The 14,799-nt window shown below is 42.4% G+C and overlaps 2 protein-coding genes across 2 annotated transcripts in view; both read left to right on the top strand.

The window, feature by feature from the left end:
* col7a1 (collagen, type VII, alpha 1) overlaps window positions 1-10,045 on the top strand; it is a 35,019-nt gene extending 24,974 nt beyond the window's left edge. Inside the window, exons 86-114 of the mRNA XM_061291534.1 lie at window positions 103-183; window positions 347-415; window positions 3,538-3,573; window positions 3,690-3,749; window positions 3,835-3,879; window positions 3,942-3,977; window positions 4,176-4,211; window positions 4,283-4,342; window positions 4,423-4,548; window positions 4,622-4,693; window positions 4,775-4,810; window positions 4,896-4,955; window positions 5,026-5,070; window positions 5,761-5,796; window positions 5,944-5,979; window positions 6,223-6,279; window positions 6,351-6,422; window positions 6,515-6,586; window positions 6,713-6,748; window positions 6,845-6,925; window positions 7,974-8,027; window positions 8,284-8,337; window positions 8,405-8,467; window positions 8,530-8,592; window positions 8,674-8,790; window positions 9,320-9,397; window positions 9,767-9,820; window positions 9,913-9,961; window positions 10,026-10,045. Of these exons, the coding sequence (XP_061147518.1) occupies window positions 103-183; window positions 347-415; window positions 3,538-3,573; window positions 3,690-3,749; window positions 3,835-3,879; window positions 3,942-3,977; window positions 4,176-4,211; window positions 4,283-4,342; window positions 4,423-4,548; window positions 4,622-4,693; window positions 4,775-4,810; window positions 4,896-4,955; window positions 5,026-5,070; window positions 5,761-5,796; window positions 5,944-5,979; window positions 6,223-6,279; window positions 6,351-6,422; window positions 6,515-6,586; window positions 6,713-6,748; window positions 6,845-6,925; window positions 7,974-8,027; window positions 8,284-8,337; window positions 8,405-8,467; window positions 8,530-8,592; window positions 8,674-8,790; window positions 9,320-9,397; window positions 9,767-9,820; window positions 9,913-9,961; window positions 10,026-10,045 (1,704 nt within the window). The remainder of the gene's footprint in view (window positions 1-102; window positions 184-346; window positions 416-3,537; window positions 3,574-3,689; window positions 3,750-3,834; window positions 3,880-3,941; window positions 3,978-4,175; window positions 4,212-4,282; window positions 4,343-4,422; window positions 4,549-4,621; window positions 4,694-4,774; window positions 4,811-4,895; window positions 4,956-5,025; window positions 5,071-5,760; window positions 5,797-5,943; window positions 5,980-6,222; window positions 6,280-6,350; window positions 6,423-6,514; window positions 6,587-6,712; window positions 6,749-6,844; window positions 6,926-7,973; window positions 8,028-8,283; window positions 8,338-8,404; window positions 8,468-8,529; window positions 8,593-8,673; window positions 8,791-9,319; window positions 9,398-9,766; window positions 9,821-9,912; window positions 9,962-10,025) is intronic.
* Window positions 10,046-10,160: 115 nt separating this feature from the next.
* On the top strand, window positions 10,161-12,840 carry LOC133161966 (WAP, Kazal, immunoglobulin, Kunitz and NTR domain-containing protein 1-like). Its single transcript, XM_061290728.1, has 6 exons — window positions 10,161-10,169; window positions 11,122-11,199; window positions 11,408-11,533; window positions 11,951-12,103; window positions 12,280-12,462; window positions 12,540-12,840. Exons 2-6 carry the CDS (start codon window positions 11,160-11,162, stop codon window positions 12,566-12,568), a joined length of 531 nt encoding a protein of 176 aa, XP_061146712.1. The 5' UTR covers window positions 10,161-10,169; window positions 11,122-11,159; the 3' UTR covers window positions 12,569-12,840.
* The last annotated feature ends 1,959 nt before the right edge of the window (window positions 12,841-14,799 follow it).

Consider the following 14,799-nt stretch of genomic DNA (forward strand, 5'->3'; position numbering starts at 1 on the left):
TATAAGGAGTCTCATTAGTGCTGTAGTACCAAACAAACAATGACAGCTGTACAAATGATGCTGAGAGTCATCAAGTAAAAATAAACATTTGGTTCCTCATAGGGTGAAGCAGGAAAGCCTGGGGTACCTGGAAGAGATGGAGTGTCTGGGAAAGATGGATTACCAGGATTGCCAGGGAAGCAGGTTTGTGTGTGTGTGTGTGTGTGTGTGTGTGTGTGTGTGTGTGTGTGTGTGTGTGTGTGTGTGTGTGTGTGTGTGTGTGTGTGTGTGTGTGCGCGGTCACTGCATTCATGTGTCTTGTGTCATTTATGGAGTTTTGCCTCTCCTAACTATTTCTAATCCCCAGGGCATTGTTGGCCCTCCAGGTCAGCCGGGTTTCAAGGGAGAGCAGGGAGACAGTGGTCCTCCAGGGAAGGTAAGAATACATTGCAATAGTTTGTGCCCTACCAGGTTATATTGGGCAAGATCCAAGCGGCATGATGATTTAGTGCCCGAAGTCATAAAACAGCATCTCTGCGGTGCTATTATTAGGATCCTGCAGTGATCGTTTTGATTTGATGCACAACACTTCGTGGTCTTCCTTCGGGGGGGCCATTGGCCTGGCTGCTGCTGTTTGTCCAAATGATGATGATCATGTTGAGTCAACACTGTAAAGGTTCCTGAGCTGGCTCGGAGCTCAACTGTTCGCTCTACTAGGCAGTGCACAAAGTAGTAAACCTTGCAATTACGTTTTCCGGTCATCTGCATTTGGAGCACAGAGTCTCATTCAGCATAGTGCCTATTGATGTGCATGGCAATTTGACTTAACAAGGACAGACAAAAGTTTTAATTTGTGTGAAGTTTGATTATGCGTAATATTATTTCTACTTACTGTAATATTAAATGTCTGTACATCCGCTTATTTGAAATGGTTTTTGAAACTCCTCAAAGACCATCTGTGTGCTAAAAGGGTGCAAAGGCTATGCAAAAATATCCCTATTATTATTATTATTACTTAATCAGGATTTGGTGGCAGTAGATATCTTGTTTCTAGTCAGCATTACTGTTTGCTGCACCTTTGGCCAGTTTATGACTCGGTACTGCTTAGTGAGCCAAAGTCACATGTTGCTAAAATGAAATTACACCCGAGAACTGTGACCACAATTCCATTAGTGTCTCGGTGATGTGTTACCGCTATAAAGTGAAGTAGGCTGCGCATTTCTCCCACTCACGACCGAGTACCGTGCGCTCCATACTTGTCGGGGCCTCCTGCCGCCCTCCAACAGGGCAACAGTTACCAATTGGAAATAAACCTTTTGAATTAACACTAGCTGTAACACATACCAAAATATCTGCGTACCTCTCAGCAGGCTGTCTTGTTTGCGTATGCAAAAGTAAACCGTTTAATTGTTCAAAACAATTCCCCCTAGTTTACTGTACTGTGCATTCAGCTCTGCACTTTTGTTTGGTTTTCATTTACTTGCTGCATCCAAAAAACAAACCGATGAGCCGTGATTGTGCAATTCAGTCTTTCGTGCCTTCACGGACAATTTGCCCTGCCGCTAATAAGAATTTCGAGATGGAATGTTGGACAGTGTCATAAGTTGTCTTGCATTGTGTTGCCAAAACCCAAATCTTAGCGTGGTTTACAATCAAACAACCTCGGAATGTCTTTTTCCAGGCAGATAACACGTAAATCTCTCTCCTGCTTTTGTCATATGTACGACTCTTCGGTATTCAGTTAACCCGCAAAGCACATTACACAGCACCTTCACTCATCCATGATTCTTCGCACTGTTACGCCTTTGAAATTGAAAGCTGACTCTGGAGAACGGTGGCCTTGCTCTGCTTTTGACACTCCGCATTGAAATGGCCGCAGACATCTTTTGGGAAATTGACTTGGGCCTGTTCTAATTCTGTCATTAAATCTCAAAATTAAACTAAGCCAGAGTTAAAGTGCCGATCAAGGTCACAAATATTGATATACAATAAATCATACACATCTGCTGCATTCTCCATCCTTGGATTAGACTCCAAATGAATCAATATGAAATATGCCAGTGTCAATTATCGCTTAACCTGATCTTTCTTTAGAAAGGAGGAAATGTGTTAGCGGCATGCATCTGGTTGTAAAAATGACTCATACTAAATTACTACGTCGTCATCATTTTCTCAAAAGCTGCAGCGATTGATTCCCCTCTGCGTGAGCCACAAGCCATCAAAACTTCAAAGCCTGCAGCATTGACACACACACATACACACACACACATACACGAGCCAAGTTGAGAGCACACTCAGATTTTGTGATGCATGCAGTGGCACATAATTGATGTTGATTCACAAGTGCAAGGTTGTCTGAGGCCTTCAATATGAAATTGCTTGGTTGCTTTCTAAAAAGTTTCTCGTTAGCTCCCATTTCCACGTCTGAGAACAATACAGATGAGTCGGGAGTGCAATTGGGATTCTATTATCACCTTTCGACACCCCTTTTTTTGTCCGTAATGTAAAGTACCAAAAGGGAGGAGCTTAACAGACTGCACTTTTCCGAGATGTTAAATGAAGATGCGGGTTAGGCTGATAATTTTCCTGAGATGAGCATGCAATTGACGCATTCAGCAATAAAAACAAAGTAGCCACTTAATTTGCTTTAGTGGTCCACATAGAATGACGCGATGGGTTGGACCTGGCCCCCGAGCCTTGAGTTTGACATCTGTGCCCAACCTGTAATGCTAGACACCCACCAGCCACAATTTAACAAACAAAAGCTCATCATTATACTCCGAGGTATACAATATTGGTTAACTAGTTTCAGACACATAGAACTACAATCACAAAAATAAACATTGTTAAATGAATCTTGACAATCTCAATAAGTCTCTTCTATTAGATGTCATTAGCTCCAGGCGGATCTTATTAACTGCTCGCTGATGAAATGTGTAAAGGTTGCGATTTGTCATGCTGTACTTTATATTCTAGTTTAACGCAGTATCAGGCTTGCCCCCCTTGTTTGTGCTGCTGACGTGACCTGTGACGAGCGTGTTGAGTGGCCTCCTCACAGATGAGCGCCTCGGGCTCAGCACCTTGGACAGAGTCACCGCGATGCTGTCAGGCAGTTCAACAGTTTGATAAATTACCTGCGACACCCATTTCACTAGCGTGTACTTCCATTTTGTTCCCCTAACCAATATTTGGAGAACATACAACTGGTAGGATTGTGATCCTGCCCTTGAGTGTTGCCGTCTATGTTTTTTCCGCAAAAAGCTTGACTATACTAGCAGGCGAACTTGAAATAATAACACGTTGATTCGTGCAAGTGAACCATCTAAGCCTGCCAACAATGAACAAGTAAAATTGAATAATTATGTTAACGCACACACTCAAGTAGCTGCAACGATTGCCACCTCTGGAGTGGAACAAGAAGAAAGTAATTTTCAAATAATCTCCCACAGCTATATTGAAAGAAAAAGCTTTTTATTCTTTGAAGAAAAAAAAGCAGCACCACACTGTGCTTTACAGGTAATTATGATCACATTATTCCGCTTTTGTTCTCTCTACCAGGCAGTAGCAGGACCCCCTGGAGTCAAAGGAGAGAAGGTAAGTTCATTTCCACATTCTTTCAACCTAACTAGATTTAAGCTTCAAATTGTCCATTGATTTGAAAAACATCCGATAAAAAGATTACCTAACTAAAAGGCTTTCTTGCAATTCAGGGCGTTCCAGGAACAACACTACCAGGAACTCCAGGAGAGCAAGGACTCCCTGGTGAAAAGGTGAGTGTGGGCACCTCGTCCTTGCCAAGGATTGAGGGTTCTGTGGGCGTATGTCCTTTTTCTAAATTGGTCATTTGTCTTTCAGGGTGGCCGGGGAGAACGAGGTCTTGCTGGCATCAGAGGCGAACGGGTGAGTGGCATCACGTGCACTGTAGATGATGAGTGACGTTGCTCATATGTTGTCATTATTAGGGTGAGGTTGGGGAAGCAGGACAGCCAGGAGAAAATGTGAGTATCTCTTCTCATTGTCCACATTTTTTTTATTATTATTTCTAATTCAAATAACCTGGATTTCTTATATTTTTAGTATTTAAAATGAGCACAACATTGTCCTTTGAATGTGGCTAACATTACACTGTTTTTATTTCTTATTATTTTTTCTTGTTGTTGCTACTCGTATCCATTTTTTCTTTTCTTGTCCGTTAGGGGGAACGAGGTCCTCCTGGGCCGAAAGGAGATAAGGTCTGTTTTTTATTTTGTTCCTCAAATGTCCCTATCATCTGACTGGAAGCAGTGACACATTTTTGCTACAGGGAGAAAGAGGCGTAGGAATGTCAGGTCCTGCAGGTATCGTTGGACCGCAGGGGTTAAAGGTGAGTAAACACATGTGACATATGGGCGCTATATGCTCCAGTCTTTCGGTTTAAGAAGCAACCTGCCTTTTGACGATAAGGGAGATTCAGGTCTTCCCGGTGCAGCTGGTCCTCCAGGACTGCAGGGCAAGTCTGGGGATATTGGGCCTCCCGGTCTAAGAGGAGAACATGGTGACCCAGGACCACCTGGACCACCAGGAGAGAGGGTGAATATTTATTTTTTTTCACCTTTTTGAATGTCTTTGGTGTTGCTGTAAAATAGCTTGTTGTCATTTTTAGGGTCTTCAAGGATTTGTGGGCCGGCTGGGAAATACCGGACCTCCTGGTCCTATTGGACCTCCTGGGCAAGCTGTGAGTTCAGCTCCTCTTTCAATATAACTTTAAAAAAAAAAAAAAAAAAAAAGCTCAGTCTTTTAAAAATGTGTTTTGCAGGGTTCTCCTGGTGTCGACGGGACCAAAGGAGACAAAGTACAAAGATCCAACACACGATTGTAACTAAAAAAAAAAAGGCAGTTGAGATGTATACAAACGTGCACATTGTTTATTTGACCAGGGAGAAACTGGACTTGGTGTGACGGGTCCAAGAGGAGAGAGAGGAGAGCCAGGAACAAGAGTAAGATCTCTGCAATCTGTCACACACTCATACACAGTGATGTGGTTTCATATTTTTGGTCATATTTTAGGGGGAAGAAGGACGCCCGGGTTTGGATGGAGAGAGGGGCTTAACGGTGAGTTCATCAATTGTTTCTATTGTTGGCAATTTCTTCCATAACTTCAGTCATTGTTGAAATTTAAAATACAATGAAACCTGTAAGGTTGAATTCAATGTGTTTCAAAAATTTAATCGAGCCATTCCATTGCCAAATTGTCACTCACCATCCACCATAAAAAGTGGATGATTGAAAGTAACATTTGAAGTTGTCATATAAATGTTAATTGTAAAATGTACAAACAATAAATTGTTTGCCTGAATTTTGATGACTATCGTCAAAGGAGAGAGATAAGTGCTCTCTCGGTGAGTCACTTGATGTCAAACCAAATGCTGCCCACTTTGGAGCGACCACTTTATGAGTTTAAATAAAAAAAAAAAATTATTCAAACGTACTCTTCCATAATTTGATATAAACTTCTAATGCAGACCGCTAGTATCGGTACCGGTTCGGTTTTGCCGATACTAGCAGGAAAGGAAATCGATGGTATTGAGCAACACAATAAACGCTCTCTCACTGCAAAGGAAAAAGAAAAAAAAAAGCTATTGTATATTTTACAATCAACGAGCCGTCTTTCCAGATTCATCTCAGCTTTTATAAACTGCAGCACAGCCTTAATGATGCTTTTCATTGCCAAGCTCAGAATAATTGTGTGTGTGTGTGTGTGTGGCGACCCCCCCCCCCCCCCCCCCCCCCGCCATCCATCAGGGTCCACCAGGGGTACGCGGTGCTCGGGGAGAGAAGGTGAATACTAATGACACTCGATCCTTTTCCCATTTGTTCATGTCATTATGCGAGCATCATCCCACGAGCATTCTTCTCATGTGAATTAAATTCCATTGACGTGCCAGGATGAAATGTTTTGCTCTTGTTGTTGTTGTTATTTTTCAGGGAGACGATGGCCTGCAAGGGAACAAAGGAGAGAAGGTGTGTGCATGTTAATGTCTAATAAGCGCCACTGCAGTATTTTGCCCTGTTGCGCTCCCGCAGTGATTCATATGCATAAAGCCAAACAAACACGTTGGGGGAAAAAAAAAAGTGAGGATGTAAGACACCCTGTGACGAAGATAAAAAAAAAGTTCAGGAAGAGTTTAGGAATATCTTCAATGCTGATGTCATGGGGGTTCACTTGCAAATATTTTATTTCCAAAATGATTTCCTCAATTTTAGGGGGACACCATGCTGATTGGGGGACCTCCTGGAGCAAAAGGCAGCGGAGGAGAACAAGTCAGTACCAGTACCAAAAGGCTTTCAGATTGTTCAATTCAACTCTTGACAAAACCGTCCTTCTATTTTAGGGCGACCGTGGGCCCAAAGGTGGGCAAGGAGAAAAAGGAGCAAAGGGTCAAGAGGGACCACCGGGAGAGCCGGTGAGCTTGCCAATTAGTACCTGCAAGAAAATTCTAATCATAAAGTGTTGATTGAAAAGGAACCAAACTTTTTTTTGCCATCTTATTTTCAGGGTTTGAGGGGAGAGGCTGGTGAAAAAGGATCCAATGGATTCCCCGGTGCTCGCGGTCCTGGCGGACAGAAGGCAAGCTACGGCGCTCCGCACAGATGATCATTATAATTAACCTGCATTGGAAAGACAGACAGTTCTTGATGCAGATCATCATCATCTCTCTGCTCTAATTATTCTAATTGTCACTTTTCTCCGCAGGGAGAAGCAGGACCGGCCGGCGTGCCCGGTGAAGCGGTGTGTTTCCTTATATCCAAATATATTTCCAATTGTGCATTTGAAAATGTTTGACAATAGATGAATGTTTGGTTGTGTTTCTTCTTCTTCTTCCAGGGTTTGCCTGGAAAAGACGGTCTGCTCGGACGCAAGGGCGACAAAGGAGAGATTGGCATCGTCGGATTGAGAGGAATTAAGGTAGATTAGCTGATTTTTGACTCGTGTGGTATTGAGCATGGAATGTATTTCATGGGTGGATGATGCGACTCGCAACTGCATAACAGCATGAAATTGATCAAGCTGAAGATAATATAAAATCTATCGACTGTAACAGAATAATGAGTTAGCATAGAACGTGTTCAGGTCAACAATGGGGTAAGGAATAACTCATTAAATCTTGTTTGGAAAAACATTTTTAGATGCATCAGTATGTTAGCAGTAAACCAGAGGCTCTGAACACAAAAGGAGGGTTCACAAAGTCCCCGCACAAATGTGCTTCTGCCATGCCGAGAGTCTAGTGGGCCTAGTTTGCGCCTTAAGATGCATAAAAGGAATCATTGTGATTGACTGTGAACACTCCCACAGCAGCGCAGACATCCCTCTCGCAAGTATGTGCTTGTCTGAGAAATTACGTTGCTGCTGTGCAGAGATACTTTACGCACTGCACAAAAGTTTTGCCTGTCACAAAAATAGAGCCCTGTAAGATACGTTTGAATAACAAAATAATAATAATATATATATAATATACAATAATAATAATAATATTCAGTTCAAGAAACGTCTTAAAACCCAGTTTGGATTATTTTCAGAAGAATACAAGCAGCTCAACAAATGCACTCAATTCTAGCTTTAGTTATGTAATTTTCAAAACATCCATATCGTAAAATAGTGTATTATCTGTACATTAAAGTCTAATTTTCTAGAATAACTGTGTGTCATTGTCAGGGTAGTCGCTGTAAATTGTCTGTACCTCACCGTCTGCTCTACTCATTTGCCACTTTTATGTGTAAGTGGCCCCTCAATAACCATTATCATGTACAATTGTCATGTCCATTTGCTTTGTGAGACTTGCTAATGCTACAGAGGCTGATGCATGTGTGTGTGTGCGCGCGTTTGTGAAAGCAGACTGGGTGACCATTGAAAGGACTGATGGCCCATGGATGGACGGCTTGGGTGTATTTTTATCCTCTGTTACTTAAAAGCCTCTCCATGTGTCTCGTTATGATGAAGTTGTTTGCGTTTCCAGGGCGACCGAGGATCTAAGGGGCTTTGTGGAGGTGATGGACCTAAAGGAGAGAAGGTGAAGTATGAGGAGAAGAATAAGGGAAAACCGAAACTACGTTCCCTGTCTGTTCTTTATACATTAAATAGGTCAAACCTATTCTCACTTACTAAATAAATATAAGTGGAAAATTCTGAATTGGAAAACATTACAAGGTGGGTTGATATTAACAGAATGGAAACATATTTTGTAAATTTTAAAATATTACAAACAATTTACCTGGCTAATAAAAGAGATTTAGATTTGATGTAATGATCAAAATTTGTGTCATTAGGGGGATAATGGCTTCCATGGGCGACCTGGCCTTCCAGGACGAAAAGGCGATCAGGTATGGCAACTAGAAAAGCAGCTATTTGCTTCTGATGGTGCCACCCAAAATGTGTTTTTGTTTTCAGGGGGATATGGGCTCCTCGGGACCCCCGGGCATCCCAGGAAAAGAAGGAATAGTCGGCCCCAAGGTGCGTTTACTCATCTGATAAAAGTGTTTTCATCAATCCAAAGCCCGCAATTGTCTTTGTAGGGCGACCGTGGCTTCGACGGGGTCGAAGGCGCCAAAGGAACTCAGGGCGACAAAGGTGAAAGGGTGAGGGAGAACGTCCACCACCTAAAAGTTTTGTCTGCTAATACCGGGACGTATATAATGAAGTGCGCCTTTCAAATGCAGGGGCCGTCCGGCATCCCTGGCCCCCCGGGGCCCAGAGGAGCGGACGGGGCACCTGGACTGACAGGCCCACAGGGAACGGCTGGTGCTAAAGGCCCTGAAGGACTCCAAGGACAGAAGGTGATAAGTCACAATTTGATGATCTAGACAACCCGGATAGAACGTCAACAATGGGATGGAAAGAAAATAGTTACGAAAGTCGAATGTTTTGCTTGTGCTTTGTCGCGGCTCCCTGAGTGTTTTCTCTCATGTCGTGATTGACGGTTCGATAAGCCCTGACTTTGACCCTCTTGTCTCCGTCATCATCGAAGTCATAAATAAAAAAGCTCTCCACGGGGAGAGCAATATCTCTCTTATGATTGCACGTGCTTTCACAGTGAGATGCAAGGTTTTCTTTTTTTAGTTCCTCCTGAAAGCACGACGTTGGACTTCACCCTGGAAAGAGATTTTGTTCGACAGAGTGCTTTTAGAGTTTTCATAATTTATTACTAGTTTGTGTCTTGCGCCGAGCACAATGAGGATGTTTGAAGGCGTTATGTGAATTTCATGTATTTATGGATGGCACGGCTACAGCTTCTGGATGATGAGTCATCTATCTTCATGGCGGCTTGACTTGTAGCAATTTTTTTTCTTCTGTTTTCTGTATTAGGGAGAAAGAGGACCTGTTGGTCCGGCCATGGTGGGTCCACGTGGTGTTCCCGGGATCCCAGGGGAACGCGGAGTAGTGGTTTGTCCTTTTTTTTTTCCCATTTATTGTTTCCTTTAATTATGACTTTGAAATGTAAAGTGGAAGCCAAAGCGAGTGGATAATTGAATCAGCAACTACTTTAGATGCACGTCACAGAAATGACCCATCTATTTCCTCTGTGAGCTTCTCAGCTTCAGATTTGATGTGTGTCTGCTGAATTTGTGCGCCTCTAATCCTGTTTATAGCCAATTACAGGATATTAGATCAGTTCTATTTCAAATTCGGAAGCGGCGTGATCCTGAATTAACCTTTCACTTTGACTTTGCATTTAGTCGAGTGTCTAATGAATGATTGCGCTGCAGGCCGCTCTGTGGGTTGTGCATGTTCTAATACCTGTCCATGTTGTAGGGGGAAATGGGCCCAGATGGAACCAAGGGAGAACGAGGAGAGCCAGGCATGACGGTCAGTACTCGAGCCCACGGCGATAGCACAATCCGGTTGTGACACTTTGTTTTTCAATGTTTAATTATTTTCCCGTCTTATTTGCAATTCAGGAGACTGAGGTCAGAGAGTACGTACGCACGGAAATGAGTCAGCACTGTGGTAAGTCTTGGCTGCTCCTTGCATTGCTAATTCATAGGTGTGCTGTCCCTGAAATGAACTTGAGCAAAGATGGCCACAACATAACCGTCGGTGTCACTACTCTTCTGAACTGACTATTTTTTCTTTTTATTTTATTTTTTTATTTTTATTTTTTTGCTCTCCTCCGGTTCTTCGTCCTGTCCATCTGTCGACCGCGCAGCGTGTGGAGGTGAGTGAGTCGTCGGACGGCGGCACGAGAGGAAGGGGGGGACGCACATGTTGTGATTCAGCATGACTCATAATCCACATACAGTGCACGTGTCCAAAGTGATTAAAAAACATCTCCATGTTATTGCAACTCAATGATTGATGCGGAAACACCTTCAGTTTGATATTTAAACTTAATGATAATATTTGAAGGGTTAGAACAGAAATGGGCTGCAGTTTCTCATTTTATTTTTAGAACTCATTGCCCCGCCCCCTGAAAAAAACAAACCCAATTTCCTTGATGATGATCCAATTTTAGATAACCATGATCAACATTATGTTGCCATTTTACATAAATCCCCAAACTTCAATCACTATGTTGACACAATTATCTCATTGATTGCTTTTGTAATGAAGCTTTGTGGACATGCTGTCTATGAAGTAGTTTTAATCACCCTCAATCAAAGCGTTTGTTATTATCTAATTTTGCCTCATTTTGATTTGGTGTAAATTTAAAAATGACCTCATTATTGATTAGTGTATAACATTGTGTATAAAATTCAGACACTGTGTATAATTAGCAAAATCCATTTCAAGGAGAAAGAGAGAGAGAGAGACGCATGGCTCAAAATAAACCCGGTAGTTAATCAATATGCATTGCAACTTTGAATGAGACCAAATCAATCATTTCAGCCATGATTTATTTATTGCCTCTCACTCACACAGCGCTTAATAATGTGCATCCAAGCAGCTTGCACCATGCATTGTAAAGCCATTGCATGTCGTGAATGACCCTTGTGTCGCTTTCATGTGTCACAACGGCGGGATGACTTTGGTGGGGGCTGATTGGGTTCATATTTTGAGTTTCTCAACTTTTCTTTGTGCCCTCCTGGTGGAAACGCTTACCCGTTCCTTCTCTCCACTCTTGTCTGTCTTCCTTCGGTGGAACCTTTTGTCCTCTGCGTCCTGGGTAGCTTTCTCGGCGTCAGATCCTGTCGCTCGCTCCCAGCCCATGGCAACGGAGCAACTCGCGGCCCGGAAAGCTGTGGAGGGTGAGTCCGTCCGTCCGTCCGTCACCTGGCTTGTTGGCCTCTGTCTTTCTATCTCTGCGTGTGCCTGCACTCCCTGTTGGACTCAATCATTGCTGATCTTTTCTTATGAAGAAACCACAAGATTCCCTTTGTGGATGAATCCGTTGTGAATGTTAGGGAATATTTATTCGCAGGCGTGCACTGATAGATTCACTTTCTGACATTTCAGGCCGTGAGCTGCGCGTGGTGATGAACACCAACGACCCCGACTACGAGCACATCTACTCTATCGACAACTATGACGACCCTTTAGATGAGCTGCTGTATTTCCCTCCTGCTGACAATCACACTGACGGTATGAGACGTGGCCTGGAGCACTTTATTTCAGTCATGGGGTGGGGGGAAGGGGCGGGGGGCAAATTGTTCTGGAGCAAGCAGACTTCAATGAGAAAATGGTCGTCGTCTCGCATTCAACTGTCAGTCTGGATGACACGCGATGATAAAAAAGAAAAATTCAGATTGTTCTTTTTTAGTCATTTAAGACATAGTTTTTTCTATACATTTGTTTTCTATGACAAATTAAAAAATCACATAATAATCAGTGGCAGTGTTAATGGACTTAAATGATTATAAATAAATGAATACATTTCTGTTTGATTTGCTGAGCATGTTTTCAGCTGTGCCACAAGCAGCTTATGTTTCATGATGCGTTCAGGGGCCTCTCTGAAAAACACAGCATGTTGATCCCTGTTGCAACCTCGTGTTTCCGCAGATGAACCCAACAAACACAAAACGGTCAAAGTTGAAGCCCCTAAAACTGCACCCAATGTCGTGAGAGTTGGTGGAGAAAGAGGAGGCAAAGTTCCAGCTCTGAAACCACCCAAGGCCAGAAAAGTCAGGTCCACCAAAAGAGCCCAAGGCGAAGGTAGGGAAAGGTCGTAACCTCTTTAGGGGAATCAACTTTTTGGGCAGGAATGACATCAGTTGATTTCAATTTATTCTGTGTATTTATTATGTGTCTTTATACAATACAGTGTACAATCGACCTTATTTTGATCGCAATTTTTCCACTTTTTCCATCTTCGTAAACGTGCACTGCAGCTCCAGGAGAAGCGTGCCTGGTACCCATGGAGGAGGGCAACTGCAGTCGCTTCACGTTGCGCTGGTACTTTAACAGCCACGTCCGAGCATGCAGGCCCTTCATCTACAGCGGTTGCGGGGGAAACGACAACCGATTTGTTCACTTGGAGGAGTGTGAGGAGGTGTGCCTTGGAAAGGCTCAAGGTAGGCACACACTAACACACACGTGGGTGCGCATTGTTGTTGTGCGAAGGCTAGTAAAGGTTTCGACTGTACTTCAGGGTCTCCCTTGCTGCAAACATCTCGGTGATGGTGATCAAGTCCTTCTCAACACAGGAGCATCATCCTTTCTATAGCTTTGAAATCATTCTATTGTTATATATATCAATGGTAAATATTTTTTTATTTATTATTTCAACATCAAAACACACTTGATCAATTTGCTTTATCCTTATAAAATAAAATAAGGCAGAAAAGGCAACTACTATATTGGTCTTTATTATTTAAATACTATAAATGCAATGTAACAATGATAACACCTCAATGTCATCTGCGGCTACACAAATAAATCATTTCAATGTGTGTGTGTGTGTGTGACCAATCGGGATGTTCCATTTTCATCAGCATATTTCATTAATGAGAAGATTTTCTGCTTGTTGGCTACGACTGCTCGTGCCTTGGCTCTTTCATGCCATCTTGCCCTCGCTTGATTTCCCCTGATGGGAGCATTCAGTGACTCCACATCCACTTGAGCATGCACACTTGTTCACCTGGCATGTTGACATTTGACTCCGGGGCGGTAAGTTCATTTCAGAGAATCCAAATGTTTGGTTGCAAAAACAATGCAGGGTGACTTTTAATGGCTGTCAATTGGAGAAGTACTATTGCCACAACAGAAATAAAAGTTTGACATTACGTTAGGTGCTATTTCATGTTTTCATAAGTTCGGTATGAGTCCGAGCTGTTTTCATGTTAATCGGTCAAATTTATAACATTCTCAAGTGTCTTTGAACTTTTTTGTTCTGGCGTGGCAGCAATATGCTTTCTATAGTAAGAATATTTTTGTAATATTTATTTTTTCCCTTTGTACGCCATAATCACATGGTGCTTACACACACACACACACACACACACACACACTCCAAGATCTGTGTTGCACCAGCATTACTGTCGACAAATGCACGTTTACCGCTGTGCATTCAGCTTGTCTTCAGCGATTACTATGCAAAATACACCAAAGAAATATTTCCACCATTATGTCTTTCTACACAGCAAAACAACTTGATTTGTGACATTTCAAGCAACAATGTTTTGTGTCATATAAATAAATGTTCCATAAATGTTTAGCTTGTTGTTTTGGAGGGGAAAAAAAATAGCAGCCGTCACTTATGTCAGGAGAGTGTAAGCCAGTTGTAAATCACAAGTGGGTCGTGTGAACAGAGCAATTTTGAGTGGTGCAGCAGCTGTAATAACCTTCATCCGTTTCATAATCTGGCTTTCATGTTTGGGGAAGTCAAGGTTATCACGAGCGGAGTAAAATCCAACCAGAATTGGCTGTACTGTGATCTAGTACCATTGAAGTGATTGCTCCCGCTTCATTTCTGATCCCATTGACGTTATTGTAATTTCTAATAAAAGCCAAAGAGGCTTAATACGGAGATTTTGGTCCTCTGCATAGAATATAGAAATCACTTTCAGCACTCTTCCTATTTACACTTTTCCACAAAGGCAGCAAAACTACTCGCACTATGCTTTGGAAGTGAGTTTGAATGTTTTGAGCTGTTTTAAAATGGATTTTATTAATTTACTTATACATGTTATGTATTTAAACCCGCCAAACAGCCTAAGGAAAGGCCCTGTCAGTTTAATTGAAATGGGAATTTGCCTTAGGCAATGAATTAAACGCAGACAGTTCAGCAATAACCTGTAGGGAGATAAATATAACAGTACTCGGTCATATCCGTGGAGAATGACGAGTATTAGTGCTGTATTGATGAGGTCTGAGGGGAGTTAAAAGATCATTACGAATCCATTTTGAGTTCTCGCTAATAATATGATGTCCTTTTTTTCACCTTTGTTATGATGACATGGCCATAAACAAGCTTTTCAATGGTCGCCACGGTTCTTCACTAAAAATAATGTGCAACATGACAACTGTTATGTCCATAAAAGAGAGTTTTGTAGATCTTCACGGTTATTAGATCTGGTCTGTGAGTAGAAGGCGTGAACGAGAGTAGCCGGTTGCGAGAGAGAACTTCCATCGTGTTTGTGTAAGATTTGCTCCATTTTTCTTCCCTGGTGACCTTGACTGTTTAATGCCTCAAGGTGACTGTTTGGCAGAAGCTTTGTAAGTAGAAGCTCACCAAGAGGCCAGCCAAAGTCTCTCTCGCTCTTTTTGCCTCCTCAGATTTTCCCTCCCACTCGCTACCCACTTGCCTCCACAAGTACAAAGGCTGTTGCTATAGCGATGAAATGTGCTCTGTTTCACTTTTAGCCTCTCGCTTCTATTAGCATACGATCCGCCTCAATTCTATCTTCCTT

This window comes from Syngnathus typhle, linkage group LG11 (genome assembly GCF_033458585.1).
Source record: "Syngnathus typhle isolate RoL2023-S1 ecotype Sweden linkage group LG11, RoL_Styp_1.0, whole genome shotgun sequence".
Taxonomy (NCBI): Eukaryota; Metazoa; Chordata; class Actinopteri; order Syngnathiformes; family Syngnathidae; genus Syngnathus; species Syngnathus typhle.